The sequence below is a fragment of the Aedes albopictus genome, chromosome 3 (genome assembly GCF_035046485.1).
Source record: "Aedes albopictus strain Foshan chromosome 3, AalbF5, whole genome shotgun sequence".
Taxonomy (NCBI): domain Eukaryota; kingdom Metazoa; phylum Arthropoda; class Insecta; order Diptera; family Culicidae; genus Aedes; species Aedes albopictus.
In genome coordinates this window covers 10,057,777-10,079,279 of record NC_085138.1, presented here as the reverse complement: position 1 = coordinate 10,079,279, position 21,503 = coordinate 10,057,777, and the positions used below count along the sequence as shown (strand labels likewise).

General features: G+C 42.9%; 2 protein-coding genes and 1 non-coding gene across 9 annotated transcripts in view; 2 read left to right on the top strand and 1 right to left on the bottom strand.

The window, feature by feature from the left end:
* The first annotated feature begins 7 nt into the window (after positions 1 to 7).
* On the top strand, positions 8 to 15,541 carry LOC109421745 (5-oxoprolinase). Its single transcript, XM_019696280.3, has 5 exons — positions 8 to 871; positions 9,897 to 11,066; positions 11,128 to 12,548; positions 12,650 to 12,757; positions 12,815 to 15,541. Exons 1-5 carry the CDS (start codon positions 509 to 511, stop codon positions 13,650 to 13,652), a joined length of 3,900 nt encoding a protein of 1,299 aa, XP_019551825.3. The 5' UTR covers positions 8 to 508; the 3' UTR covers positions 13,653 to 15,541.
* A 1,156-nt stretch (positions 15,542 to 16,697) lies between these two features.
* The window catches only part of LOC109421743 (myotubularin-related protein 4), a 105,130-nt gene continuing 100,324 nt past the window's right edge, over positions 16,698 to 21,503 (bottom strand). For 4 of the 7 annotated variants that reach the window (XM_062860037.1, XM_062860038.1, XM_062860036.1 and 1 more), the window contains 3 exons: positions 19,374 to 19,793; positions 17,630 to 17,953; positions 16,698 to 17,565 (listed from right to left, as the gene is read on the bottom strand). In XM_062860037.1, the coding sequence (XP_062716021.1) occupies positions 17,218 to 17,565; positions 17,630 to 17,953; positions 19,374 to 19,793 (1,092 nt within the window). In that variant the 3' untranslated portion in view covers positions 16,698 to 17,217. The remainder of the gene's footprint in view (positions 17,566 to 17,629; positions 17,954 to 19,373; positions 19,794 to 21,503) is intronic. The other 3 variants (XM_062860039.1, XM_019696274.4, XM_019696278.3) reach the window with 3 other exon arrangements.
* Trnam-cau (transfer RNA methionine (anticodon CAU)) lies at positions 19,127 to 19,199 on the top strand. The gene has a single exon. It is a non-coding gene; the product is annotated as a tRNA-Met (tRNA).

The window sequence follows — 21,503 nt, the reverse complement described above, 5'->3', positions numbered from 1 at the left end:
ACAGAAGCTTATCAGCTGTTGGCACTGGCTGGCAGCAGTCAGTCAGTGGTCGCTTTAAGTCGTGCATTGTCGAATTTTTATTTACATTTCGCTGTCCGTTTCTGTTAGAGCTTCGCCAACTTCTGTCCGTATTGTAGTCCGTGGTGTGTGTCACAATTATTCATCGGTTTTTAAATTATTCAGTGCAAAGGCCCAAAGTCAAGCCAATCTTTTTTGGCTGCAGCAGCTATTCGCATTCCATTGAGTCCAGAGAGTATCCTCCCGCACAATTGCAGTGTTACACAATTCGATTGATTGCCTTGCTTTGGGTGAAAATTTTGTTTGATTGGCATCAGTAAAGACTTTTATTTAGTGTATTATGATGCTGTAATCTGTCGGTAAAACATTGTTGATAAAAGTGTTATCTCATTCTGAGGCGCAATTCATTGCCGACCGGACGACAGTGACAATCAGTCGAGGTGAAGATTCACTAGTGCTAGGTTCGGAGTCAAGAGCATTTACATCAATCATGTCAAGTGTTGGTAAATATAACTTTGCTATCGATCGAGGTGGCACTTTCACGGATGTGCTATGTATTACACCGGATGGCGGTATCCGTACGCTGAAGTTGCTTTCGGAGGACCCGGCAAATTATCCGGATGCACCGACGGAAGGCATTCGCCGAATTCTGGCCATGGAGACGGGTGATCTTGCACGTACGGCCGAAGGTCTGGTGAACACCGAACTGATCGGTTGGGTCCGGATGGGAACGACGGTGGCCACGAATGCCCTGCTGGAACGAGCCGGCGACCCGGTGGCTTTGGTTGTCAATCGGGGCTTTCGCGATTTGCTGCAGATTGGAAACCAGGCGAGACCGAACATCTTTCAGCTGGTGAGTATGAAGCGATCTTCACTTTGGGTACCATACGGCTCCATCGGCTTAAAAGAGCAGGCAGTAGCACAGTATAGTAGTGATGCTGTTGGATAGCTTTAGGGATACGTAGTATAAAATGAACCGGCAAGACGACGTGGGCCACTAAAACTTTTCTAGAATAGAAAACTAAACATTAGAAATACTTCTGAAAATATCAAATTCTTGCGTATCTGCAATGATCGATTTTACTGCTGGCTGAACGCAAGAAACTAACCGCATAACATCGTAGGGTAAATCGGGGTAATTTGGAAACCTTAAGCAAAAGTCGATTGAAGATGCAGAAAACAGCGATGAATCTCTCGCACATCGTATGGTCAGAATGTTGCTGATAATGCTATACTAGTTGCATAAAAATATCATAGTCTAATCGCGTTTAAATGCCAAAAAATGATTTTTGAAAAAAAGTGTTGTTTTTGCGTCGATTTTAAACCGTCGGGGTAATATGAGCACCCTATTTTCGATTAAGAATTTATATCGCCTAATGCAATACAAACGTAATATACTTCGCTTGATATTACAGAAAACAAACTAATTTGAAAGTTATCTAAGGTATTTAAACAAGAGAAGTCTTATGAGGTGTTTTTGTTCAGCCCTCGTCGGGGTAATTTGGCCAACAATTAAAAATTTTATTTTTCTAATTTACTATGAGACTAAATTACTTCGTTCTAATGTTTCAATCGCTCCAATATCAGGCCAGTATTGGAGCTCCTTGGTGGATTTTCAAAAATTACTAGATTTTAGGTGATTTTCCAGTGGTGCTCAAAATGCCCCATTGGCCAAATTACCCCGACTACCCCTACACATATTTGACTAAAATTTAGTGATATTCTACCTCAAACTTCAGTAGATTGCAGAGAGTCACTTAAACTTCTCACGATATTGAGGGAGCATTCGATAACGCTACTTATTCGTCAATAGAGTCAGCAATGTTCAGGGACCCATGCCATGTTCTTCTCAGATTCCTCCTCTTTCTAAGATTTATGCAGGAGCAGGGATGCCGGATGATTTGTTGTAAAATCTGTATCAATTATTTCCAAAATCTGTATCCCATACAAAAATAAAATAGCTCCTCTAGCTCAAAATCTGTATTCCATATAAAACAAAATCTGTACGGATGCTCAAAAATCTGTTAAATACAGATAAATATGTATATATGGCATCCTTGTTCAAGAGCTCCTTCTGGAATTCCTCCAGGTGTGCCTGCAGAGATTGATCTGAGAGTTCTTTTTATGATTTCTCCAGAGGTTCCTTCGAGGGAACCCTAGGAGTTTCAGTTGAAATTACTCCAACAGTTTCTTCTGGTGTTCCTCCAGGATTTATTTCTGGGAATCCACAAGATTACAAGAAGTTTCTTCTTGGAATCGTCAAAAAGTTCCTTTTAAGATTTCCTTTTTTGAGAGTTCTTAAAAAGTTTCTTCTGTGATTTTTAAAGGAGTTTTTATGAGATTCCTCAAGGAGTTTGTTAGAGTCTTTCTTGGATTCCTCCAGAAGCTCCTTCGAGGATTCCCTCAGGAGTCCCCTTTAAACTATGTCACAAATTTCCCAAATGGAGGAGAACGTGCCTCTTGAGCCGACCTACTGACCCCTTACGAATACCTCACGGCAGTGGCGTAGCCAGAAATTTGCTCTGGGAGGGGTTTTCGACAATAAATGGTATATTTTTTTTTCAATTTGACGCTCGTATTTCGTAAACACCTCTGTGGATCTTTCGGGAGGCTTTTTTTTCTGAAATTTTTAAAGAGGTTTCATCTGACATGCACCCAGTAGTACCAGAAATTCTACAGGAATTATTTTTGTGATGCCTCTTGGAATTCCTTCTGAGATTTCTATAAAGGTTCCCTAAGGAAATGGGATTTCTTTTGAAATGTCTTCAGAAGTACTTTTACCGGGATTCCCAGAAAGAAATCCTGGAAAAATGTATCAGGTATCAGAAGGCCAGCTCCAGAGGCACGTTATCCTCCATTTGGGACATTTTTGCCATCGCCATAATAATAGCTTATTTCATCATCTACCTGAGGAAAAAGGAAGGAAATAAGAATAAGGATTGGGATAATGACAGGGAAATAGTAAAAAAAAATCCCTGGAAGAGGGTACTAACGCATAAGCGTACCACAAAGGGTTCAAACAGCGCCCTGAAAAGGGCACTGTAATAAAGCATAAAGCGAAAGAGAGCCTATAGATCTTTACCATAGCTGGTTAAGAACAACTATTGGAGTGTGAAGCGTCAAGACTAGCAATCACAGTAGTCTGTAGAACACTAAAACACATCACAGTAACCCTACACTCCCAAATGTCATTAAGTTAGTTTAAATAAAGTTTCATTCCTGTTTCAACCACTGTACGAACAAGTTGTTCTTTCTACGGCTCCGATTATATACCAATAGGTTATGGGCCTTGCCTAGAAAGTTTTTTGAAGTACTGAAGAATAGTTTATCGAACCAAAGGAATTCCAACAAAGATGAATACGCAATACGGCGGAGGTGACATGGCTACCGGATCTGGTCGAAGTCAAGCTGGAACGATCGCTGCTGGTGCAAGTCGAAGCCACAATCCATTGAGTTTGCCGTCAATTCAGTTGCTGCAGGGACGCGATAATTGGTCCACCTGGCGTTTTGCTGTGCAAACATTTTTGGAGTTGGAAGATTTGTGGGACGCTGTGAAGCCTGGAAGAAACGCCGATGGAACATTTGCGGAAGTGGACGTGATGAAGGACAGAAGAGCTCGTGGCAAGATCATACTCTTACTGGATCCTGTAAACTACGTTCACGTCAAGGACGTTTCAACAGCTCGGGAGACGTGGTCGCGCTTGGAGGCAGCATTCGAGGACTCCGGTCTAACTAGGAAAGTCGGACTGCTCAGGAAGCTGATTTCAACAACTCTGGAGAACTGTGCGTCCATGGAGGTCTTTGTGAACAGCATCATCGCAACAGCCCACCAGTTGCGCGGTATTGGTTTCGATATTGGAGACGAATGGATCGGGACGTTGCTGCTCGCCGGCTTGCCTGAAGAATATCGCCCAATGATAATGGCAATTGAGAACTCCGGGTTGAAGATAAGTGCTGATGTTATCAAAACAAAACTCTTGCAAGAAGTAAGTATACCTTCAACCGGGGCTGCATACGCAGGCAAGAAGCAAGTATGGAAGCAAAAGCAAGATGCAAATACGAAAACGGCAAGCAACGGTCCAAAGTGTAGAAACTGCAAGAAGTTCGGGCATATCGCAAAATATTGTCCAGTGAAGGTTTCGAAGCACGAAAATGGAAAAGCGTGGTGTACCGTATTATCGACGATCGCTGAGGATGATCAGAATTGGTATTTTGATTCGGGAGCATCCGGCCACTTCACGAAGACGGAAGAATTGCTGGAAAATTCACGTAAGTGCGGTGGAAAAGTCGTTGCAGCCAATAAAGGTGCCATGAACGTCGTTGCGAAAGGAACGGTTAAGATATACCCCGAATGCTGCCCTGAAGATTCGCCAATAGAGATGCATGATGTCCAGGTAATTCCAGAACTGTCCGTTAATTTGATTTCCGTGAACCAGATAGTGAAGCGAGGCCACGAAGTAAATTTCAGCATGGACGGAGTTCAAGTCATCAATCCATCGGGACAGGTCATCGCTACTGGTTCCAGACACAACGACCTTTTCAAGTTGGACCAACTGGTGTCACGTAGTGCGTTGGCATGCTCTTCCTCGGAGAACCTGGACCTGTGGCATAGACGAATGGGACACCTCAACATCAAAAGCCTACATCGTTTGACGAATGGAATGGTTACCGGTATGGAAGTCTCGAAGCACCCTACAGCAAAAGTAGACCTGAAATGTAAAGTTTGTGCGATGGGAAAGCAAACGCGTTTACCATTTCCGAAATCAGGATCAAGAGCGAATGAACTTCTGGAGCTGGTACATTCTGATATTGGCGGACCAATGGAGGTCTCGTCTCTGGGTGGCAGCCGCTATTACCTGACGTTTACGGATGACAAATCGCGCAAGATTTGGATCTATTTTCTGGAGGAGAAATCTGGAGAAAGCGTCTACAAGGCATTTGAAAATTTCCGAAGCATGGCTGAAAAACAAACGGGTAAGCAGCTAAAAACTCTCCGAACAGACAACGGCAAGGAGTTTGTGAACAAGCGATTCGAAGACCACCTACAGCGTTTGGGCATACGGCATCAAACTTCGGCGGATTATACTCCAGAGCAGAACGGACTGGCGGAACGATGCAACCGAACCATCGTTGAAAGAGCAAGATGCATGCTGTTCGAAGCACACCTTCCCAAAACGTTCTGGGCCGAAGCAGCCGCGACAGCGGTGTATTTAATAAATCGATCGCCAACCAAAGGACACCAAATGACCCCGGAAGAAGCCTGGAGTGGTAGGAAGCCTGACCTAGCCCACGTGCGTATTTTCGGATCACCTGCAATGGCGCACATCCCTAAACAAAAACGCAAGAAGTGGGATCCGAAGGCTTTCGAGTGCGTTCTAACCGGTTTTGATGAGGACACGAAGGCTTATCGTCTATGGGACCCTGCATCAAGAAAGCTGGTCAAGTCTCGAGATGTGACGTTTCTCAGCGAGCAAGCACAGACTGTCGTACAAGACGTACAGATTCCGGTGAACCCCAAATCGAAGATCGTTAGTTTGGATTACGTGGAAGTAGCTTCATACGAACCTCAACCCATTCAAGATGCAATCGAGGAACCGGACGAAGTAACAGCCGCTGAGGCAATCGATGAAACAATGCCGAGAGATGAAACTATTATCACGAGTGATGAAAGCGACGAAGAATTTCAAGATGATGCAGTTCCGACATGTTCTCAGCATCAAGTTCCATTCCAACAAGAAACACTACCATTGAGACGAAGTGGAAGGGAGCGCTATCTTCCAGACAAGCTGCGTGATTTCTTCTTTCCAAGTCGAGGTTTGTCGTCAAATCGTTTTTCTGGTGACGAGAACGAAACTGGTGACACCATGGAGAATTCAAACCGGAACATGGATCTTGTGACGAGCCAACCTCAACAAGGACTGGTGACTATGGATAATGCAGCTGGCGATAGTGACCCCCGTACTCCAGCTGAAGCTTTAAAAGGTGCCAAGTCTCAAGAATGGATGGACGCAATGGATGACGAATACCGTTCCCTGGTCGAGAATGGTACATGGGAGCTAGTCGAACTACCATCAAATAGGAAGGCCATCGGATGCAAATGGCTATTCAAGTCGAAGCGAGACGAAAAAGGTGACATCGTAAGGCATAAAGCTAGACTTGTGGCGCAGGGATTCACTCAGAAATACGGAGTGGATTTTGACGAAGTATTTGCACCTGTAGCCAAACAAGTAACTATGCGGACACTACTCACTATAGCAAGTCGACGAAAAATGATTGTCAAACACGTTGATGTGAAGACAGCATACCTTCATGGAATACTGGATGAAACCATATACATGAAGCAACCGGAAATGTACCACTCAGGAGGAGCAAATGTTGTCTGCCGTTTGAAGAAAAGCCTATATGGACTCAAACAATCAGCTCGTGTGTGGAACCAACGGATTGACAGCGTTTTCAAATCGATGCAGTTCAAGCCGTCCAAGGCGGATCCGTGCTTATACGTAAGGATGAAGAATGGAAGAATAAGCTACATCCTAATCTACGTGGATGACGTTATCATTGCCACACAAACTGAAGAAGAGTTCAATGAAATATTCGGCGTACTACAAGAAAACTTCACGATGACGAATCTTGGTGACATCAAGCATTTTCTGGGTCTTGAAATCAGGAAGGAGCCAGGAGGTCGTTATACGTTGTGCCAACGTCAGTACATCCGGAAGCTAGCTGACCGATTCAACCTGGACCATGCGAAACCGTCGAAAATTCCACTAGATCCGTCATACCTACAGCAGAAGGAGGAGGAGGATTGCCAACTACCGAACAACAATCAATTCCTAAGTTTGATAGGAGGTCTGCTGTACGTAGCTGTGAATTCCCGCCCAGACGTGTCAGCAAGCGTGTCAATTTTGGCACAGAAGTGCTCCTGTCCTACACAACGTGACTGGCAAGAGGCAAAACGGGTTTTGCGGTATCTCCATAGCACTAGCCAGCATAGATTGCATCTTGGATCATCATCAACCGGACTGGAAATGTTTGTGGATGCAGATTGGGCAAGCAACCATAGAGACAGAAAATCAAATTCCGGATTCATAGTACGTTTCGGAGGAGGATTGATCAGCTGGGCGTCGAGAAAACAAAGTTGCATTTCGTTGTCATCAACTGAAGCTGAATTTGTAGCATTGACGGAAGGATGCCAGGAACTTAGCTGGATCAAGAAGTTGCTAAAAGATTTCGGTGAAGATGTTTCCAGTCCAGTGCCCACATATGAAGATAACCAAGGTTGTATCAAGTTGGTAGAAGGAGACAAAATTGAAAAACGAACAAAGCACATCGATACGAAATATTTTTATGTGCGCGAATTGAATGACAAGAAGGAGATTACTTTGAAGTATTGCCCCACTGAAGTCATGTTAGCAGATATCCTGACGAAACCTTTACAAAACGTTAGGATCAAGACATTACGGGAGAAGATTGGAGTTTTGCCAGATCTTGTCGAGGAGGAGTATTGGAGTGTGAAGCGTCAAGACTAGCAATCACAGTAGTCTGTAGAACACTAAAACACATCACAGTAACCCTACACTCCCAAATGTCATTAAGTTAGTTTAAATAAAGTTTCATTCCTGTTTCAACCACTGTACGAACAAGTTGTTCTTTCTACGGCTCCGATTATATACCAATAACAACATAATATCCTGAAGATTCAGGTTTCTGAAGTCAGTTTCACTTAATAAGTGTTTACCGAATGCTCGGAAACGCAGTTGCGCAAAAACTGGACAGTTACATATCAAATGATACGAAGTTCCATAATCGGATTCACAGCTATCACATGCAAATGAATCAGCTTGCTGAATATTCGCCATGTGATAGCTGAGTCGGCAGTGGCCAGTCAATGCTTTGACCAGAATGCTGCAATTCTGCTTTGACAGGTTTGTAAGACACTTTGCCACCCTTAGAGATGGCTCAAGTAGAATACAATTTGGTTTGACGACATGACTCCAAACTATTCCAGTATTGTCTGTGTTGAGTGGCAGCCCAGGTGTGAATCTGAAGCTTCACCAAACACTTCGATATCGGAATAGCTGGCTCAGGGCCAATGAAGTCATGTGATGCTCCAGTGCGAGCTAACTCATCAGCCAATTAATTTCCAGCGATGGAAGAATGGCCAGGTACCCATACAAGGTGAACAGCGTTTGCTGAATTCAGCTCCTCGAGTTCGACAAGCAATAACTACCTTCGACCTAGAGTTGGCCGAAGCAAGGGCTTTAATAGCAGCCTGGCTATCTGAACAGAAGTACAGAAATCGATTGCACTCCGCACATAAGAGCAAAGATTTCGGCCCGAAAAACGGTGCAGTGTCTACCAAGTGAGTAAGACTGATACAGCCTTAGCTCACGAGAATAAACACCAGCACCTGCTCGACCTTCGAGAAGGGAGCCATCAGTGTAACATACGATGCCGTCTGAAATACTTCTCTCCAGATAACCAGATGTCCACTCTTCCCGGGAAGGGAATTTCGTGGAAAATGTCATATATGGAAAATTATGCAATTGTGAGATCACTTGGAGCAAGGACAATTGTGTCCCAATTCACCAAAAGTGGAAACAACGAGGTACATATGTGTTGAACTGCGGTTCACAGGAGTTTCCTCTAGTAGACCGAGTACCCATAGGCGGTAAGTGCAAGAAAGTGTTTCTTGTTTGAGATGAATGTGTAGTGGAGTAACGTCAAAGAGAGCTTCGAGCGCTGCCGTGGGAGTTGAAGAGAAGTTGAAGAGAAGACATCGCCATTAAGCACATCCTTTGGAGAAGGCCTAACTTTGATTGGATCGTTCTCATTTCGCCCTTTTGCCACCACACAAGACATCCATAGGCCAATATTGGTCGAACCACAGTTGTGTAAATCCATTTGATATACTTGGGTTTTAGACCCCAAGTTGTACCAAAGGTTCGCCGGCATTACCCGAAGGCCATACAAGCTTTCGTGATTCTGAACTCAATGTGAGGTGTCCAGGAAAGCTTGGAATCAAGAATAACTCCAAAATACTTTACCTGTTCAGTCACATCGATTTCAGAATCAAACAGACGCAAAGGTCGAACGCCATCACGGTTTCGCCTTTCCGTAAAAAGAACAATAGATGTTTTACTCGGATTAATCGAAAGGCCATATGGGCGACATCAACCCTCAATTACCTGAAGCGCACTTTGCATCATGTCGAAAAGGGTACTGATGCACATACCGACGACTAACAATGTTAGATAATCGTTGGCTAAACCATAAGTAAAAAAAACCGCTATTATTGAGTTGCCTCAATAGCGTATTTGCTACGAGATTCCACAAAAGTGTTGATAAGACTCCCCCTTGAGGGCATCCACAAACACTCAATTTCCTAATCGCCGCTTGATGCAATGTCGAGAAGAGATGTCGGTTTTTGAGCATTTGGTAAATCCAATTGGAAATCATTGGAGATATACCATGACCCCGTGCGGCTTCCAATATGGCATCGAAATGCACTATGTCAAAGACACCCTCGATATCTAAGAAAACACCCAAGCAGGATTGCTTTTGAGCGAATGCTTTCTCGATATCGTAAACAACCTTGTGTAAAAGAGTCACAGTGGACTTACCAGATTGGTAGGCATGTTGGTTCACATGAAGAGGCACGTTGGCTAGATGAACATCACGGATGTGATGATCCACTCAGCATAGTCTCGCTAAATACACGTGTATTTGCCACTTCTACCTTAATCTTCGAGTAATCGCGCTGTTGTACAACACGTTAAAAAAATCTCGCTTTTTGTACTCAGGATTAGCGTGGTGCTGGCGGTCATGGCGGTCATGGAAGGTTAACATATTTTTTAAATTTGTTGCTTTCTTTTCAGAACATCCAAAAACCGTCCAATCTGTACCGCGAAGTGATCGAAATCGACTGCCGTCTTGTGCCAGCACAACGGGACATATGCCAGCTGGAGCAAAGCTGGGACGAGTTGCAGGGAGCATCCGACGCCCGCTATCTCGAAATGGTCCCCATCGACGAAAGCCAAATACGTGCCAAACTGACGGAAACGCGGAACAAGGGAATCACTTCGTTGGCGGTCGTCCTGGCGCACAGCTATGCCTGCCCGGATCACGAACTGCGTGTAGGTGAAATTGCACGAGAAGTGGGCTTCCGACACGTAACGTTGTCCCACAAAGCGATGCCCATGTGTCGGCTGGTGGCCAGGGGATTTACGGCTTGTGCCGAGGCGTATCTGACACCGCATGTGGAGCGGTACTTGGCCAGCTTCCGCGCAGGGTTCAAGGATCAATTAGAGGGTGTGGATGTTCTGTTCATGCAAAGTGATGGCGGGTTGACCAAAATGGAGAACTTCAGAGGGGCGAGGGCTATTTTGAGTGGACCTGCTGGAGGGGTGGTTGGGTATGCCGTGACTGGATCCAGGGATTCCGAGGGGCAACCGTTGATTGGATTCGATATGGGAGGAACGTCAACAGATGTATCCAGATATGCTGGAACGTATGATCACGTGGTGGAGTCTACAACGGCGGGAGTGACTATTCAGGCTCCTCAGTTAGATATCAACACCGTAGCGGCAGGTGGTGGATCACGTCTGTTCTTCCGCTCCGGACTGTTTGTCGTAGGTCCGGAATCTGCTGGGGCTCATCCGGGACCCACGTGCTATAAGAAAGGTGGCCCGCTAACGGTAACTGATGCCAATTTGATACTCGGCCGTTTGCTGCCGGAGTATTTCCCGAAAATTTTCGGTCCCGATGAGAATGAAGCACTAGACTACATGGCCACCAAGGAGGCGTTTACGGTTCTTCAACAAGAGATCAACAAGCACGTGATCGAGTCCGGTGAAAACGAGAAACCGTTTTCGCTCGAGCAGATTGCGATGGGTTTCATTCGAGTGGCAAACGAAGCTATGTGTCGACCGATACGAGCGCTGACCCAGGCACGAGGATTGGATACTTCAAAGCATGTGTTGGCTTGCTTTGGGGGAGCTGGGGGACAGCACGCTTGTAGCATAGCTAAGGAACTTGGCATGAGCAAGGTGAGACACTTCAGTTTTGATCTTTTTCGTTATTTAACAAAATGTCTATATAATTTCGCAGGTGCTGGTTCACAAATACGCCGGAATACTGTCTGCTTATGGTATGGCGCTGGCTGATGTAGTTCACGAGGCACAGGAACCTGCCAGCTTGATACTTAACGAGCAAAATCGCCTAACGATTAGAGATAAACTTAACGAATTGTCTCTTGCTTGCAAGGAACACCTCATGTCGCAAGGTTTCCAAGAGGATAACATCGTCCTCGAGCCGTATCTACATCTACGATACGAGGGTACGGATTGTGCCTTGATGTGTGCCCCGGATAAGGTCATCAACAATCAAGATAACTACATCTACACCTATGGGGACTTTGAGAAAACCTTCTTCGAGCGGTACAAGAGCGAATTCGGTTTTGTGCTGGAGAATCGGAAAATCATCGTGGATGACATCCGGGTAAGAGGTTCCGGTAAATCTTCCGTCTACGAAGAGGCATCCATCCCGGAAGCGGATGGTCCAATTTATCCGGAAAAGACGACCACCACGTATTTCGAGGAAGGCCCAATGGTGACCCCGGTGTTCGATTGTTCAAAACTTTGCAGTGGTCATTCGGTGCAGGGTCCGGCGATTCTCATCGACAAGCTGTCGACGATCGTAATTGAACCTGGTTGCCAGGCACTGGTAACCTCCAAGGGGGACTTGATAATCGAAGTCTCAACTGGGAGTGCAAATAAGCGAATTGACGAACACTTGGATGCCGTTCAGTTGAGTATCTTCAACCATCGGTTTATGAGCATTGCCGAGCAGATGGGTCGAGTACTGCAAAGGACGGCCATTTCAACGAATATCAAAGAAAGATTGGATTTTTCGTGTGCCCTGTTTGGTCCTGACGGGGGTCTTGTTAGCAATGCTCCGCATATCCCCGTTCATTTGGGTGCCATGCAGGAAACTGTCCAGTATCAGATCAAGATCCGAGGCGAGACTCTGAAGCCGGGAGATGTTATCCTATCGAACCATCCTCAAGCCGGTGGTTCTCATCTTCCTGATTTGACCGTCATCACACCGGTCTTCTACCCGGAAAATCCTAAACCGGTGTTCTTCGTGGCCTCTAGGGGTCACCATGCGGACATAGGCGGTATCACACCCGGCTCGATGCCTCCGCATTCCAAATCATTGGCGCAGGAAGGCGCTGCGTTCAAGTCTTTCCTGCTGGTGGACGGAGGTGTATTCATGGAGCAGCAAATAGTTGAACGTTTAGTGACACCCACGGATGCACCTGGTGCTACGGGTACCCGGAATCTGTCGGATAACTTGTCGGATTTGAAGGCACAGATCGCTGCCAACCAGAAAGGAATCCAGCTGGTGGCAGAACTGATTGACAGCTATGGGTTGAGCGTGGTGCAGGCCTACATGGGTTACATGCAGCAGAATGCAGAATTGGCCGTTCGAGATATGCTGAAGGAAATCGCCAGGGAGAGCAGGCTCAGGTAAGTTGGGATCAATATTTACATTTCGCGTCTCTGGCTTTCCGAGGTAGTGGACACTCTGTATATGACGTATACTGAAAGCATATCATTTTGCTTTGCAGGACGGGGTCTACCATTCTCGAGGCGGAAGAGCACATGGACGATGGATCACCGATTCGGCTTCGAGTCTCAATTGACGAAAAGGAAGGATCGGCCGTTTGCGATTTCAGGTAAGAAACATAACTTCGAGTTACAAAGTTATTTTATCGACAATTTATATTCAACAGTGGTTCCGGTCCGGAAGTCTACGGCAATTGTAATGCACCTCGTGCCATTACTCTATCCGCATTGATCTACTGTTTACGGTGCATGGTTGGACACGACGTTCCGTTGAACCAGGGCTGCTTGGCTCCCATTCAGGTGATAATACCGGGGAATTCGATCCTGGATCCCTCGGACGATGCAGCCGTGGTCGGTGGAAATGTACTGACTTCGCAGAGGATCGTTGATACGGTGTTCAAGGCATTCCAAACCTGCGCTGCATCGCAAGGGTGTATGAACAATGTGACGATCGGAGATGCCAACTGGGGATACTACGAGACGGTTGCCGGAGGAAGCGGTGCCGGACCGGGTTGGCATGGAACCGGTGGAGTGCATTCCCATATGACCAACACCCGAATTACGGATCCGGAGATCCTAGAGTTGCGATATCCGATAATTCTGAAGAAGTTCTCACTGAGAGACGATCAGTCTGGTGGAGCGGGTCTGTATCGTGGCGGGGAGGGTGTGCATAGGGAACTATTGTTCCGCAAGCCGATGACACTGTCGGTTCTTACTGAAAGGCGAACACTCCAACCGTACGGCATAGCCGGTGGAGAATCAGCCAAAAGTGGTTTGAATCTATTGGTAAAGAAGAATAAAACCATCAATCTGGGTAGCAAAACGGCGATCGATGTCGAAACTGGAGATGTCTTCTCCATGAAAACGCCAGGTGGCGGAGGTTATGGACGTCCCGCGTCGACCAATGCTTATCCAATATTGAATCTGGTCGATGACGATCCTTCGAAGGCGTTTGTGGAGCGCGGTAGCTTATTCGAGTATCGGATGGCCCAGGAATCCGTTTGATGGCACGATGTCGGGTTTAACTTTAATTTTTACATCGTTTTAATTGTTGTGCTGATCATAATCGTTGTAGTGATGTTTAAGTAGCGTAACGAAGGTTTTTGAAAATTGACCATTTGAACACTCAATTTTTGAGTCGAGCTTGGTCAACAGAATGTCAAGAATCCAGTTGCTGAGCCTTCGGTAATTATTTACCGAGTAGTCGTAAAATGTTACCAATAGTTAACAATTGTTTCGGAATCTCGAAAAGCCTACACCCAAACAAACATTTTTGCTGTACAAGAGTTGAACAAACCACTCTTAAGCAAATATTAGCTTAAGAAACTGTTATTCGGCTATTTCTGTTTCTTTTGACATTTCCTTCATTTTTTGATGAATTTGGTCATTTGTTGGTCAAATCTGTTGGCAGAGCAAACAAAAACGTTCATAAACCACGTAGATTTTCAACATTTTTGTACGGACAACAACAGAGAAAAAAAAATGTCGGATGAAAAAGACGCCAAACAAACGACAAAAAAAAACGCGAAGTTTATCCTTTGTACCACCTTGTGAATCATCTTTATAACTTCATGATCTCAAAAATTCTTGTTGGTGACAAATAGAAAATTTGTAAATTTGTAGCGTATTTTTGAACTCGTGAATAATCAATCGTAATAAACCCAAAATCAACACTGTTTGATGGTGGCTCTTCAACGGTTATTCAATATTTACCGACTTGTAGTTACCTCTCGAAAATGGATGGACAGTCGTTTGCGCTCCCTTGTTAAATGTGAAATTACACATTTCTAGGTTATGTTTAGCTGGCGATTCAGTCATCAAATTGATTAAAAACGATGATTAAATTTTCATCCATTGTTTCGCTTCGTATGGAAGCTTCTTCAGGGACTCAATTTGTATCGTTTTTTTTGTCTAGTTGGATTTGTTAAACGTTCAAATCGACAATGATTTTTCATAAAAGCCTAACTGACTTGATCGATTTCTCTTTGTCGACTCTCTCTTTCGCTAATAACTTAATCAAAACGAACAAAATCATTATTCTTTTTGTTTCTATAGCAAGCTGTAGTAATCTTCTTCGCATTTCAATCAAATTTTTGGGAAAACTCAATACACATTCTGTAATGACACAAAGAGAGAATCGATGAAGATAATTCGAAAATGTCAGTTAGGCCCTTATGAAGAATCAGTGTCGAAATGTCAATATTGATGGAGTAATTTGTGTTGGGGGTGGTAGGATCCACAGATGAGCGCTCAAGTAAAATTTTACAACTTATCCAGTATAGGGAGAAATGTCACGTTTCTTTCCAGTGGAAACCTGCCATCCAAGCAAAACGTTGCTGATTAGTAGAAGTAGACTCAGCATTCAGCAAAGTTTGCAGCAACTTGAACAGTAAAAGAAAAAAAAACACTCGAACTATAAGAACGATTCTTGATAATCTGTTGACTAAGATCAATTTTAGTACTTAGGCACAAACGTATACGATTCAATGTTCCAACTTCCCTTTTTGATAATCACTCATATCCGCGCAGTATATACTCAGGAAGCACAGAATCCTAAAATCCAATAATTATATACCGGTTTTTGAGTAGATAATTCAATTTTTTCCCACATTCAAGATTACTACCTACCAGTTGTTCCAAATGTATTAACATAGTTGCCAAACAATTTGTTATAAACTTAAACAAAAAAAAGCACAAAATGTAACGAATGTGTTCCAAGTAACGTTCAACCAAGAATTTACCGATTGTATACCGTATAGAGAACAAGTTTACTCGATTTCATCTATTTACTATAGACATTAGGAATGTGATATAACGTGGTGTGATAACCCTGATGCACAAAATTATAAACTCCATAAAAATGAATAAATACATACGCATTCGCGAAAATTTTACCAGCCTACAACAGTTCTTCTTTATCGACAATTCCTGTTTAAAATAGATGCTTCAGCGATTCTTGTAGCACAACTTGCATAGAATGGGTTGCGTGCAAGCTTGAAGGAAAGTGTTGCTTGGCAGGTAGTGTGCAAGATGAATGAAATCACATTAGTCGTAGCTGGGTGCAAAAAAGTCAAAACTGCGTTTGGATGAGAGCGGGAACATAACAGCGCAATCACGACGGCACTCAGAGACAACGGTGAGAGATCTTACCCGAACCCCTACGATCTGACACTGAGGCGTTCTCATCATTGACTCCCTCTTCTCATCAACAGACCTCAAACTGAACAGTGAACTGGAAGATCAGCTTAGATGCTCAAATTGATCATAAACCCAATCGTGCTTGCTGTGGCAGCCCATTACCATGAAGCACCTAAATCACTTCGAACTGGCTAATGATATTGCCCTCTTGGTTTAACGGCGCTCTGATATGCAGAGTATGCTCGATGATCTTGCGCTGCTCGGCAGCAGAACTTACCATCGATGTCAATAAGATCAAATTGTTGGATGTAAACACGGTCAACTCTTCCAGCTATGCGGTAGCTGGGCCAGCAGTGGAGAATGTTGAAATCTTCCAATACCTGGATGGCCAAATTGCGGCCGTTGGTGACACTAAGATCGACATAGGTGCACAAATCAAGAAGGCAAGGGCTGCCTTTGCGAATTTAAGAAATGTATAGACAAATAATCAGATTAATCGACGCACCAAAATCCGAATTTTCAACTCGAACGTGAAATCTGTGCTGCTGTACGCCAGTGAAACCTGGTGTGTATCAGTGGAGAACACTCAACGGCTGCAGGTCATCAACAATAGATGCCTGCGGTATACAATTCGTGGATGGTGGGCTCACAATTGGATCTCCAACGTGGAGCTTCATCGTCGAAGGCATCAAAAGCCGATAGAGACAGAAATTCTGGAGCGAAAGTGGAGGTGGGTCGGCCACACTTTTTGCAGGGGTGGGAACGAAATTTACAAACAAGCGTTAGATTGGAACCCAGCAGGACATCGCAGAAGAGGCAGACCCAGAGGCTCATGGCGGCGATTTGATTTCATGACATTCGCGTCCCAATGGATGTTTGGATTGTTTTAGATCAGAGAACGGCAGCACACTGTTACACTTTAGCAATCACTCATTGATTTAATATTTCTATTAATATTTTTGTATGTTTGTATACGGCTCATGATGTTCACAGACTCTGTCCTAATAGGTTGCTTGCTATGCTTCTTTGTTTATGTATGCTTGTTATACGGCGCGTTTCGCATTGATTTTTTTTATTAATTTATATTTATATCAATATTTCACCATTTTTTTGTAACATTATATGTTGCATATATATACTTTACTCATCTGTTTGAAAAAGCTTCATCTCTCAAAGAAAATTTAACTTTTCAGTACGGTTTGCCTTTCTTCGCGGTTTGTGAGACATTTATCAACATTTGCAGCGTGCTCCTCAAATAGTGAGGAAGAAGTAATAAATAAAATTGAAATAAACAATGTACAATGTTAAAAAAAAACTTTACAACAAAAAGATACAGAATAAGACATAAATAAAGTAGGTAGGTAGAAGCAAATTAAAACAAAGGGACTTACATGCGAAACGTGACAGAGGGTTTTCTCTTCAGGACGTGCATCTAGTTTGTAGCAGTAGTAGCCTTACAAGTATCACGATCATTGCCACTGTGGGCACTCGCACTACATGATGTATTAGTCATCGCAGAGACAACGTGTTTGCAGTTCTCCAAAGTGTTGGGCATGCCGCCTACCACTGCAGTGTTGACAGTTGTCATCAAGGCAAGCGCCACATTGTTACTGCTGTTGGTTAGTTGATTTACACATGCTGAAGATGATAAGTTGTGCTGTTTGGCAGCTACCAGGATGCTTCCATTCATGCTATTGCTGTTATAGTTGTTGCTGGTGGTGCAACTGCTATTGGTAGTAGTGACAATTACGCTACCGCTCGTTGACGGTTGATGGCTACTCTGAAAAGGTGAATGATGAGAGATTGCAAAGTAAATTATAGTTCCATCCGAATGGATCACCTACAGCCATCTTGCCGCATACGTTCTGATAGCAGGGCCCACACAAGCGAACCGTTTGGAAAAGCTTTCCGTCGGACAGAGGTGCCCAGTATTCGGAACAGTCAGCGCAGAAAATTTGGCCACACGACCGGCAATGGTGCTTCCGTCGGCCAAGCCAAAACTCCGTCTGACACGTGGTGCACCGCGATACGGCGTGATCCGGTACCCACAGGACGCTGCTGGTTATTTGCTGCGACGAATTGGCTCCGGACGATGGAGCACTGCGCTCATCTACCGCTTCCCACGAGCAGTTAGAGGCATTTTCGTTCATGGAATCGACCAAGGAGGCCTGAAACAGAGGATGATTAGTGACTGGGTGATGCTGTGGTTACTTAAGAGATGCATGAAAGTATGTATATACAAATAAGGCTCGTGCAGTTATTAGGTGTCATTCGGCCGAAGAAAGTATCCGAATTTGATATCATTGATTTGGAAGATAACAAACCTTTCCTGTTTGTCCTCTATTATTGAACCTTCGCTACATTTGGTTTGTTTTTTGAATATAATGTACTTTGTATCGTTAACACATAATTTGACGAAAAATTAACAGTCCATGTTTGAAGAATAAAAACATTTTTGAAGAAGGTACGGCCTGTTATTATCATTACCCACAAATAATGGTATCTACGCTGATTTCATGATATTTCTGAACTTGTGACATCAAATACATAAGTGACCCGATTTTGTCAGCCCCTTTCCGGGACACATTCTTTGCTTTCTTCAAAAACTTAAACAGCTTTTTAAACTTTTTATTCCTCTATGTTTTGCATTTCAGCTGTAGTTTGATGATATATATTAATAAATTGCTTGAAATGTGATCGTAAGATAATGAGAGCAAAAAGTTCGTCGCAACATGGGGCTGATAAAATCGGGTCCTTACTGTACTGTCATAACTTTGAATTTGTTCAAGTAATATGGCTGAAAATTTGACAGTTTCTATAAGTGTTTTACAGTATTCAATTTTGATAGGAATCTATGTAGTCATGACTGTTTACAGCTCAAATAGGACACATATATGTTCTATAGAACTTTAAATTGTCAACATATGCCTAAAATTTTCCTTGGGTCGATTTGAGTGAGTTCCTAAAAAAAGTGCTAAACCGAAATCGATAATATTGTTACCACTTAATTCATGTTCGTTTTAGAACTTCCGTTCAAATTTTAAAATACTATTTTTGTAATAAGAAGAATAAGTGAAATAAATTAAGTATAATCCTTAAACCATTTGCATTGCATAATTTTGGTCACGGATATTTCTAAACATCGTTCCAAATCACTCGATAACCATCGAAGCTCATTTACCAGACAAAAATTGCATACAAGTACTTGTACGATAATTCGCATTCAAGATTGTTCATTCGATCAATCCACCGGTTCACGGTGTCATTCGCAAAGTCTCATGAACTGTATGTTTCGCAACCTTTAAAAAGCAGTTCGGCTATTTTTGCCTTCTCTTCACACAGCCTCGATAGCGCAGTCGGTAGCGCGTAAGTCTCATAATCTTAAGGTCGTGAGTTCGATCCTCACTCGGGGCATATCTTTTTTTATTGTCTCCAGAGGTTTCATCTTTTTTTTTTGGTTAGTCACATGCTCCATAAACTGTTTTTTTTTTCATTTAGATTTAATGTTAATATCACCGAAAAATTGTATTTTTTCTTCATCGAAGCAACACACCTAACACGAGATTATACTCATAAAACAAAACTAACCAACGACTCAGAATCGTCATAATCATCATCAATACCACCGCGTTTGTCGCGAAGCCGTTTGAGCAACCGGCGAACAGTGGAACACACATTCCGAGTATGGCCCGACCGTTCCCGGTAACGTTCCCAGTACTGACGAATCCCCTGCTCTCCCTGATCCATGGCGTCGTCGTCTAGGTCGTTTTCATTGTCTTGGAAATAGAGATCCATTTCTTCGTTCGCGGCGGCTATCGTTAGCATTGTATTCGTCAGGTTCGGATCGGTACTATTGCCATCGTAGTAGGCAATGTCCTGTACTATCTCCACTACGTGTTCTTCGAATTTGTCTGTGTTTTCGTTGCCTACTTCGATGGAAGAAGGGTCCACCATCGTTGTCGGTTCTACCCGAGTTTCATCACAAGAGATATCGCAGTAGTCGTGCACCTGATTCATAAGGATGATGATAATAGTCATGAAGCAACTAGGGTTTATGCAAAGTGAAAGCAGAGACAGAATGGGAAGACTCAGGGTGGCCACTCAATTTAGTAGGTGTGTAGGATCTATTGATTTACTGTTCCTCCTATTCGTTGTTTAAACTGTTTAAGGTTCGTTACAATCACTTTACAAACTACAAACAACAATTTGCTTCTCCTCGAGCACAAATTTGAAGACTTGCATTTTCAGTCCCACTTGACTTTTACCACTTTTAAGTTAACGTTATAAACGACAGTCATCATCCAATGTCTTTCCAAAAATCATAATTTAAGTTCCGGAAAAGAAGCGGTGAAAAAAAAATACCAAGTCATGAGCGTCCCACCGTCCCACGATGTCAAAATTTTGATTATTATCAAACTTTCATGTACCTCGGATCTTTCTTCAGAGAACGGAGCTTCCCAGCTATATTTGGGATTTAGCTAAGTTTTTGGCTAGTATTCATACTAAAATTCAAGAAGTAAAATTTTGAGCCGAAGAACGTCCCGTACAAAATGGAACATTTTTCTCCGATAGACTATTTTCTTGTCTTCCAATTATGAAAATACCGCCCAAATACTAATAATTTTCGAAGAAATATCCGAGGTACCGTGAGGTCGCCATTCACCGCTCATTTAACAGCATTTTCAGGAAGTTTATGACATTGAAGGTACGCCCATATAAATATTTGATGAAATAAAAGTTTTTTAGTGCGGCTACATGTACATGAAAGTTTGATAATAATCGAGATTTTGACACCGTGCGTCCCATATTGAAAATACCGCATAACAGTCCCATTACCCTGTAGCACAAAAATGATCAATTTTGTAGTAAACTTAATATTATCACAGTTGTTATAACTGTGCATTGAGGTCCAAAGCAATCTGTGTAAGTTTTGAGATGATCGAAATATTTTCAAAATTATGGTGATTTTTAAGTTTTACATGAAAACTAGTTTTCGAACTTCAAATGCCTTTTTCTCAATTCCTACTTTTTCAAAATGAGACGGTTATGCTAATGCGAATTGGCAGTAAAAAAAAACATAAATTTGAGAAAAATCTAAAAAAATGTCATGGAGTTATTACCCAAGAACATACAAAATGACATAGACATACCCTTCTTTCAGCGGTGGGCATACTAGCCGTTAAACGTTAACGCATGTCTATCGAACATTTGCGTCTATATATTTTCATTATGATAGCTTCAAAATTCTCTTTCAATGTTTTCTAGTATGCAAATAAAATTTTACCTTTCCACTAAGCGAGGATACAGCTCAATTTAAAAGTTCAATTTATAAATTATTGAGAGATGAATGCAATTTTGAAAATTCTTCCTCTGAAAATGCTTCAACAGTTCTAAATTCGATTGAAGTAGGTCTCAAGATTGTCAGAAAAAAAAAATTAAAATTCAAAATATTTTCCAAAGTTTCCTAAGTAAGTAGACAAGAATATTCCTGAAATTTGTTCAAGAGATTCTTGAAAACATCTCGGAAAATTAGACAAAATCAAACAATCGTTTCAATCGTCACCGAAAAACACCAATCGTAATAGAAAAGGACAAAATCAAACACAAATATTCACACTTTTTGATTCTCAATTCCAAAAAGTTTTGAAGATCTTTCAGAATTCAGGCGAAGATTTTCTTCAGAATTTTTGCTAGAACATGTTGTACAATAGCGGAAAT